Source organism: Chinchilla lanigera, unplaced genomic scaffold (genome assembly GCF_000276665.1).
Source record: "Chinchilla lanigera isolate Chin_1 unplaced genomic scaffold, ChiLan1.0 scaffold00006, whole genome shotgun sequence".
NCBI lineage: Eukaryota > Metazoa > Chordata > Mammalia > Rodentia > Chinchillidae > Chinchilla > Chinchilla lanigera.
In genome coordinates, this window is record NW_004955407.1 from 42,619,427 (window position 1) to 42,629,350 (window position 9,924).

At 51.7% G+C, this 9,924-nt stretch overlaps 1 protein-coding gene across 1 annotated transcript; it reads right to left on the bottom strand.

Moving 5' to 3' along the window:
* Window positions 1-1,740: 1,740 nt before the first annotated feature.
* Spatc1l (spermatogenesis and centriole associated 1-like) lies at window positions 1,741-9,924 on the bottom strand. The gene is made up of 4 exons (XM_005375929.2): window positions 9,606-9,924; window positions 5,576-5,920; window positions 2,495-2,646; window positions 1,741-2,279 (listed from the first exon to the last, which is right to left on the bottom strand). The coding sequence occupies exons 1-4, from the start codon at window positions 9,802-9,804 to the stop codon at window positions 1,953-1,955; spliced, it is 1,023 nt and encodes a 340-aa protein (XP_005375986.1). The 5' UTR covers window positions 9,805-9,924; the 3' UTR covers window positions 1,741-1,952.

The window sequence follows — 9,924 nt, forward strand, 5'->3', positions numbered from 1 at the left end:
TACCTACCAGGCGCTCCTGGTGGAGCCACCTATGGAGGCGGTCACCTGCACTGCCCATCTTGTCCACCAGCAGGGCTCCTGGTGCGGCCCCCTGTGGACATGGTCACCATCACAGTCTTCCTGAACTACATGGCTCATGGTGAAGGTGCCTGAGAACGTGGTCTCCCTCACTGCCCCACTTCTCCACCTGCATGGCTCCACTGAGGGCCTGTATGAAAGTGCTCACCCTTTTCTTCACCTGCACCTTATGTGCAGCCACAGGTACACACAGTTATTCTTACTGCCCAGCTTCTGCACCCCCACAGCTTCTGGTGCAGCCGCATGTGGACATGGTCACCACACTGTCTGTGTTCTCCAACAGCATGGTTCCTATGGTAGCCCCACGGCAATGTAGTCACCATCGCCAACTGACTTCTCTACTTTCAGAGTTTCTGGTTCAACCCATTTGGATATGGTCACCCTCCCTGCACTCTTCTCCACCCATACAGCTCCTGGTACAGCTCTACTGTGGACGTGACCCCCCTCACTGCCCAACTGCTTAGGCCACATGACTTGTTCCTGTGCAGCTTTGCATGCTGGCTTCTTGGGGACATGGCAGAATGCTACTAGGACCCAGCCATGTCCACACCACTTTCCAGGCTGGCTTGGTCACCGTAGGTCCCCTCACCGTATTCCCATCTCCTCTCACTCTTGTAACAAGAATAAATGCAGAAAGTTTCAGTACCTACCAGGCGCTCCTGGTGGAGCCACCTATGGAGGCGGTCACCTGCATGGATGCGTTCTTGTGTGGATGTGGTCACCCTCACTGCACAGCTTCTCCTCCCCGTGATTCCTGATGCAGCTCTACTGTGAACGTGGTCAGTCTCACAGCCCAACCCCCCTCCCACTTGGCTCCTGATACAGCCCCCATGTGGATGTGGTTACCTCACTTTGCAGCTCCTCCCACTACATGGTTACACCAATTTGACATGGTCACCCTCAGTGCCCAGCTGCTCTGCCCACAGGAACAGTGAGCACCAAAGGGCAATGCCACTCACCATGCTTACATGGGGCCTCCAAGGAGTTCAAGCAACTGCAATTAGCCAGCTCCTCCGCTCCTGGGCACTGGCACTCACCTAGGACCCCATCCGCTCCCTCAGGAGACTGAGCTTCGTCCAGGAGAGGTCTGCTCAGGATTCTGGTCCTGAACCGTTCATGAATGAGACAGAGGCACTCCAGGTGCTCAGAGGACAGTGGGGTACACACTGGGGTGGCCAGGCACAGGTACACCCTCACACAGAGGTGTGACAGTACAGCGGGGACTGATCAGCAAACCCCAGCTCCTACCCCTCCTCTGGTCCTCTGGTCCCCAGGGTGAACCAGCTCCCCTTCCCACAGTGTTCCTTCCCTGACTCCTGTTCTGGAGAAGTGGCCTGCCCAAAGTCAAGCACATGCTGTCATAGGGACTGAGCCCTGGCTGTCGTATCCTGAAATTCCAAACTTTGTCCAAGGGGCTGTGTTTCCATTCTGTACCGGTCCTATGTGTTCCTAGCCGTCCTGTTGCTGCCCAAACCCTTGCTTTGGCTCTATCTTTAGGGAACGCTAAAGGGGACAGGACTCGCTGGCCCTTTTGAAGCAGGCACTGAGACTTCCAAGGGTGCTGCAGGCCTCGGCTCTGCAGGCTCTTTCCACAGCTGCTTAGGCGCAGCTCCTGTAGCCAGCAGAGCCCAAGCATTCTCCACACCCTCAAAGAGTCAGAGGTGAGGCAGACAGGTAAACATGCTTTAATGAGGCCACAGTCCCCCCCAGCTCAGGCGGCGGGCTGCTGTGCTCAGGGCGAGCTCAGCCGCAGGGGGCGCTCCCACCGCCGCCACTGCCCGGCAGTTCAGCCTCCCCAGGAGGGACGCGCAGGAGGCACGGCGGCCCCCAGTTTAGAACAAACACATTTATTGCAGGAAGGGCGAGGTCTCAGCTCACCAGGCGAAGAGCGGCTTGCTGTCCTCCTTGGCGAGCTCACACAGGCAGTTCAGCAGCAGCAGGGAGTCACCCAGGAACTTGGGTGGCACAATGTCGATGACCAGCTTGCGCAGCGCGGCTGGACTGCTGTGTAGCGGGTTGGCTCGTAAGTCGGGCCGCTGCTTCAGGATGCCATAGGTGTTGATGAGGAACTCGCTGAACACCGGGTGCACTTCGCGGCTGTAGCCCAGCTTCTCCAGCCTTGTCGTCAGCGTGAGGTAGCGGTGGGTCAGTTCACGCAGCTTTTTCTCATCCACTGAGCCATCCAGGGACTTGATGGAGGTCTGTGGCCAGGTGGGTACATACAGGGCCACATCAGGGCAGCCAGGCCCCCTGCAGGGCCATCTGGGCCACTCAGAGGTGAGATGGAGGCTGCAGGCCACCCACCCCAACATCTCAAAGGTATGGGCCACTGGGCCTGCCGGGCTCCAGTGTGGACACACAAAGCTCAGAGCCCTCCTCGGATGCCCACCCTCAGTGGGGCATCATCGGGACACACCTGCTTGATCTTCTCAGGGATGTTGGACACGGTGAAGCCGTAGAGCCGCGTCACACCTGGGAACACGTAGGCCAGGATGCGCCGGTCCAGCTGGAAAGCAATCTCCCCGACAATTCGGCTGTCCTTCTCTGCACTTGCAAAGCTCTGGATCTCTGTGGACCAGGACACACCTCAAAGACCACACCCCCACCCCAGCCCCACTGCAGTGAGTAATACAAATCTAGAAGAAAACTGAAGATTTTGGAGCTGAAGGAAGTGATCCCTTGGGAACTTGGCAGTGGGCTCCCCCTTCCTGGGAGATATGCAGGAACCACTCCAGACGCTGAGGTGCCCTGGCCTGATGTTGCACTGGGGAAGAACTATCCCTGCTGGTCCTGAAGCTGCCCTGCCACTAGGGTGGGTATCCCCCAAAGGTCCAAATGTAAAGGGTGGGCCCTTAGGGTCGGCTTTGAAGAGATAGGTTCTAGTAGAAGGTCCTTAGCCCTCAAAGGTCATTGTAGAACTGGGGTCTCTCTGACCCTCTTCCTCTCTCTCTCTCTTTTTTTCTCTCTCTCTGCTTCTTGGCTCAAGATGCTGACTGCCTCTCAAATATGTTCCTGCCATGTGCTGCCCTCACCAGAGGCCCAAACACAGGGACATCACCCAGTCTTGGGCCTGAACCTCCTGAACCCTGAGCCAAAATAAGCCTCTCCTCACTTTGTAAGTAGCTTGCCTTGGTATGTTGTTATAGTGATGCAAATCTGACTAATACAGCATATTAACAGACCACAAATGAAAACCAAATGTTCATCTTAACAGATGCAGAAAAACCTTTTAACAAAATCCAACATCCATTCATCTACAAAAGCCTTAGCTAACCTCAGGTTTAATGGTGGCAGACTGAGAGCTCCACCCTAAATCAGGAAAAAATGAGGATATGCACCATCACCACTTCTACTCAGTGCTGGTCTAGGGCAGTGGTGGCAAACCCATGGTACACATGCCACATCTGGCTGTTTGTTATCGTTAAAAGCTCTGAAAGGTTCGCCATCACTGGTCTAGAGGTTCTGGCTAGTGCGATAGATGAGGGCTGGGAGAAAGGTATTGGGGCTGGGGTATAGCTCAGGGGTGGAACACTTGCCTAGTAGGTGCAGAACCCTGGATTTGACACCAACTATTGCAAAAAAGAAAAGAAAAGAAATAAAAGGCATAAGTATGAAAAATAAAATTATCTTCATTCATAAACAATACAATCATTCATGTAGAAAAGGCTGGGGAATCTACAAAAAAATCCTAGAACAAATAAGTGAGCTCAGCTGAAGCTCTCCTTCAGTACGGTTGCGGGATATAGAGCTGTATTAGTGTTCTCTAGAGCTGCTGAACCAGTGGTGTGCATGCACACCAGACACACATGTGGTCCTGCAGAGTGAACTTCACACTGAGCTACATTCCCAGACCTTTGCTATTTTTTATTTTGAGGCAAGGTCTCACTGATTTGCTAAACTGCCGAGGCTGGGCTCAGCCTTGGCATGCCACAGCCTCCCAGAGTGCTGGGATTACAGGTATTTTCTACCACACCTGTCTTGAAGAAGAATTTATTACAAGGAACTGGCTCGGGTTTACGGTAAATGGAAACTGCCAAAATCTGCAGTCAGCAGGTCTGAGACCCAGGAAGAGCCAAGGGTAGGGTTAAGACTGCAGGCAGCCAGGCAGGAAGAAATCTCTCTCACTCAGATGGGTCTATTCAAGCCCATTCAGATGAGGTCCACAACTGGATGAGGGCCACCCCCACGGCCAGCCTTCCAATTTAAATGTTGATATCTACAGAAACAACCTCACAACCTTCTCCAGAATAATGTTTGGCCAAGTATCTGGGTACTGAAGGCCCAGGCAAGTTGACACATAATAAAATTAGCTATCATAGGAGTTGATACACAGAAATCAACTGCGTTACTAGCCAGGAGAAACATACTAAATTGATTTTAAAAGTGCCATCTGTCACAGCATGAAAAATATGAAACACAAAGGGAAAATCTGACAAAAATGTACAAGACTTGTGTATAAAGAACTATAAAATATGGCTGAGAATGGCTACAGCTGCTACCAAGTATTTAAGAAGATTCAGTGTTGTAAAGGTAACATTACTCTGAGAACTGAAATGCTTCACCTACAGACAAGATAATCCAGTAAAAAATCCCAGCAGGTTTTTGCAGGGGAGTGGGTCGTTTTGTTTTGCTTTGTTTTGTTTTAGAAATGGACGATTTGATACTAAATTTTATGTGGAAATGTGAAAGACCTAGAGGAGCGGCCAGAACAATCTTGAAAACAGAGGGCAGGCCCTTGAACTCTCTTAGTGTCCTGCTCTCCTCAGAGCACACTGCTTTTCCTAAATAAATATAACCTTGTCACCTTTTTAATAAAGAAAAGGGAGAACAGAGAAGAGCTTGTCATGCTGCCCACATAACAGTCTTGCTGTATAGCTGCAACAACCCAGTGCTGGTGGCCACAGACAGGAGGGTCCAGACAGAGATGGTCATGTTGGGCCACACTGGTGTCCAAAAGGGCCGAGCTGAACCAGTGGAAAATGACCAGTTTCTAAGCACTGATCCCGGAGGAGTGGAGGCCCACACGCAAACCTCACATCACAGACAAAAACAACTCAGAACTGATCAGAGGTCTAAATTTAAAACCTAAAGCTATAAAAGTTCTAGAACACAGAAGCCAGACTCTTTGAGGTACTTAGTTTGACAGTCTTCCTAATTGGACATAAAAAGCACTAACTACAAAAAAAATAATTACTGTACTGAACATCATAAAATTCAACAGTTTTGGTCCCTCAAAAAACACAAAAATGGAAAAGCTCTAGACTCAAGGGTTATGTGGCCAAACATATACCCAAAAAGGACTTGTGTCCAGATATATAAAGAACCCCTGCAACTCAAGAGAAGACAAGAACTCTGCTTTTCTAAAAGGTTAGAATAGACACAGCCCTGGACTCTGCCCACCCCAGCCCTCTCCCCATTCTGCACTGCTGGAGAAGCCTGGCTGGCCAAGTTGCCCAGACATGGCCTGCCCACCCAGGGCCACTTGTGGACACAGTACCATTGAGATAGTAGCTCCTCCTGGTCCTGTCTCCAGCTGGTGGGCTGCCCTCTGAGAAGCACACCTTCTTAGGCCGCAGCATCTCCCTGGGCTCAAGCAGTGCCTTGTCGGCTAGGGGGTCCTGCAAGGGGCTCAGGAGCGGAGACAGCTTCCTCTCACCTTGAGTGCGCAGCTCAGGGGGGCTGAGGAAGGACTTGAAGGGCACCTGGGAGGAGGTCACACAGCCTGGGGAAGCCTCATCCTCTCTGGAGAGGGGGGCATGTGAACATAGCAGGTCCTCCAGGGATGATGTTTGCAGCTGGGAGGCTGCATCAGGGACACTGGAAAACCTTCCAAAATCCGGACCTGGGGAGGCAGAAAGGGGCCAAAGTTAGGCTCAGGCTCCCCAGACATCCCACAGTGCAGAGAGTGAGGTAGGGCTATCTGAGTGCAGGCACCTGCCTCACAACTCAACTCCTAGAGCCCACAGACTTCAGGACACTCACAACCACACTCCCTGGGGTAACATTTACATGCTTTTCAAATTTGTCCTAAATGGTCTCATCCTAATACAGTTTTCTGAGACTTCATCATCCTTGGCCACTTGATAGCCACTGGTCGGTTCACTTTCCAGTACATGGGATCTTTCCACCCACTTTTGTGTTATGAAGACAAAGCTGCAGCAGCTTCACCAACACCCTCCCAGCCACATGAGCCCCGAGGTCCATACCGGGGCTCAGTGTGTGTGTGTGTGTGTGTGTGTGGGTTTGAACTTCTTTGACTGCCACAACTGCTCTCAGGGCACAGATGTTATACGCTGTTCCCTAAGTTCCTGGTCACATTCAACTTTTCTTATGAAGTCCTCTTCCATCCCATGTCAGTTTATTCTCCTAACAATAAAGCAAATACATATTTTAAAAACTATGTTTAAGAACCATATCAAAAAATTGTCTTAAAATGTACATACACAGGACCAAACTAATTTGCCTCCAAAAATATTTCCCAAGGAAAAAGAAGAAAGAAAAGAAGAACACATGCCTGCAAGATCTGCCTCTTGTCTGCTGTGTGGGAGGCCAGGAGTCCTCAGGCCCTAAGCCCCCACACACACCATACACCACAAAAGGGTGTTACATACTACTATGTGCCAATTAGAAACTTTAAAAAAGAGAGCTCTTCTAGAAAAAATTTTAAATGATTCAATAAGTACAAACCTAAATGAACCAATAAACAATAAAAATGTCAATGTTTTAAAATAATTACTCCTGAAAGGACTGCAAGCCCAAGGAATATGTGATGAAGCCTTTCAAGTTCCCAACAACTCATAATTTCAACATCACGTAAACAAGGTTAGAATACTGAAAAAAATAAAGACATTCAATTAAGATGAAAAACCTGTCATGATGCTGGTATCAAGTTCCCATAAAGATAATCCCCAGAAGGAAAACTGTGGTTCAGGCTCACATAAAAATAGAGACCAGAGAAAATCCACACAAAGCCCTCCAGGAAAAGGTCAAGACAGACCCAGGAGAGGCAGCAGGTTATAAAGCCCAGTGGCCATAGGGTGCACAAGGTTCCCTGGCAGCCCTGGAGAGTCGAAGGAACCTCCACAGACACAGAAACAGGGTCAAGAATGGAACAAAATAAGCCATTTCTCACTTCCCAATTTTTTGTTCTTCAAAGTTAGAAGTAGGAGGACTCTTCCCAGTGCTCAGTCTGTGTCCAGAGGCTGCCATCCCACTGGCTCCCAAGCTCTGAGAAGGCCTGACCTCAGAGCCCAGCTCCAAGCATCTGACAGGGACCCACAGGAACATCTGTGTTGCTGAATAGAGACAATGCCCCTCCTCCTCCACAGCAGTAGGGTGTCAAGGCCACCACCTCCAGGGAGCATTTGGCAGTATCTGTTTCAACATTTCAAATGCACACAGCCTTTGACCCAAGGGATCCAGGCTGATGACTTCCCCAGATGGCAGAAGGTCACAGCCAGCAAGAGGTGCATGCATGGCTGCTCATGGCAAGGCTGTCTCATGTCACAGAGACATGACAGCATGCTATTGCCTGTCAGAGGCCCAGCTGAAGTGTCCAGCATGAAAGTGTGTTTGTAGACAGAGAAGAGAAGTGGAAAGGGAATGAGAAACACAGACAGTGATTGGGAAAGTCAAACTGTAGAACAGCAAGACCTTGTTTAGATAAACCAAGGGGATAAGAGATACACACAGGAAGACCCATCAGAATGGCCAGGAGCTAGGGTCAGGCTGCCTGTGCGGGTGGGCCAAGAGGCAGGGCAAGCTGAAGGGTCCTGGCCTCTGCAGCTTGCAACAACTGGACACAGCACATGTTGGAAACATTAGAAAAGCTGATTTTGAAGTACACCTCGAGTGCACCCCAAAACAGTGCCTGTTTTGAAGACAGATGATAAAGGGCTCTTGGAAATGTGCATACCATTGATTGCTAGGTGGTAGCTCCTTCCTGTCTATAGACTTCCCTTTGTGGAGGGCCTCAGCAGTGGCTCTCCAAACTCCAGTCCCCAAGGCCAAGGCTGTGCCCTGCTGGGGACAACCCTGCTCATGTGCCTGCGAGTGGCTAAAGCAAGCACCAGTTCAAAAGGTGGTGTCAGGAGTCTGGGGTTGATGGGCCGATGCCACAGAGGGCGGAGGATGGTACCATCCAGAGCTGAGCTAGCCCTCCTAGACATGGCCAAAGCCTGAGGCCAGCCTTGGCCCACACACTTCAGTGGGCTCCAGCACTCTGGGAAGATGTGGTGACCTCAGGTTGGGATCCTACTGAAACTGATGTCCCCAAGATCTGGACTCCCTAGTAATGGTCCAAGGACAGTGTGCTAGGCACGGTTGGGTCCTTGCTTAGGATGCAGCCAGGTGATACGAGTTTGTGAGCCTTTGACATCACCAACAAGACCTGGGCACCAACACCTGTCACATCTGGCCCACTGCTGTGCAATAAGTGTCTTGAGGCCTTTCAGTCACATCCCAATAGTATGAGCTCTGTCCCTCAACCCAACTCCCCTCATGGGTCCCCAGACATCCAAGCTCCCCTTCCAAAGACAGAAGGTGCTGAGAGACCTCTCATACCAGGGACTCTATGTGCACGGCGGGCGGGGCCTGATTCTAGCCCATACAGGCCCAGTGGACTCACCTCAGAACTGGAGGAAGCAGACCACCTTTTCTGGTGCTGGGTCCATTTAAAAGGACAGTGGCTGGGAAGTGATCAACCAAGCACAGGATCCCAGAGCCTCCCTTGGCTGGTTAGTGGCTGACCTCAGGGCATTGGCCTCTGCCTGGCCACATGATTCCCACAGATAGCAAGGTCCACCGGGCACTGGCTAGCCATCTGCTTGGTCATGGATGACCATCCAGGCTACAAATACATCTCTGTCCCCACCACGGCCCAAGAGTGTGAGTGGCTGCTGCATCCAGCAGGAAGCTAACCCCACTGGGTCATGGGAGCCTCCAGCAGCGCTGACTGTGGTTCTGCTGGCTACTCACCACCCAAAGAGAGGCCAAGGTCACATCCACTAACCCAAAAATGGAACACCCCAAAAGGGAAACTTTTCACAAAGACCTCTAAAACAGAATCAACTACTTATGCAAAAAAGTATCAAATCCTGTTTTTTTCTGTAAAGGGCCCTAGAAGGTTGGGGTCAATGCTGTAGAGTGAGTTCCCAGTGCCATTTCTCTCACTCACCCTCCCAGGAGGCAACAGCAGGGCCTCCCTCCGGGGTGGATGCTGCCTCCCTTGTCACCAGGCTCAACCATGTTCCTTGCTTTGGCAAGTGGCATGTGCATGGACAGAACATGAGTGTGAGGGGATGCCTGACCAGCTGCAGTCCCAGGACGGGAGGAGGCACAGACGCAGGGCAAGCCCTCTGCCAAGCCCAGTAGCGCTCAGCGGGTGACCTCCCTGGTCCTGTCCCCAGGTACAGACTGTGGCCTGAAAGAAGGGCCTTCCCAAGGAACAGAGCAGGCAGGCCCTGCCCCACCACTGCCTCCTGACCCCCACCCTCGTGGCTTGTCCGGCTGCTGTGCACTGCGCTCACCTCCACTCCCTGGGGAACAGGCCTCAGGGTAAGGGGGTGTCTTGGGGAAGAGGAGGTCTCGGGCCCCTCGGCCACCATCCTGGCAGCTCTCACTGAGCAGTCGTTTCAGCATCTGGTTCTCCTTCAGGAGGCGCACCTGTTTCTTCAGGTCTGCATTCTCACTCATGAGCCTGTTCATCAGCTCACTGCCCTCAGCCATGACCGCCCTTGGGTACTCATGGGCAGGCCTGCAGCCCCATGGAGGTGGAAATCCAGAGCCCACAGCTCACAGAAACAGCCAAGACCACAGAGTTCCACAGCCACCTGGCCTTCCATGGCC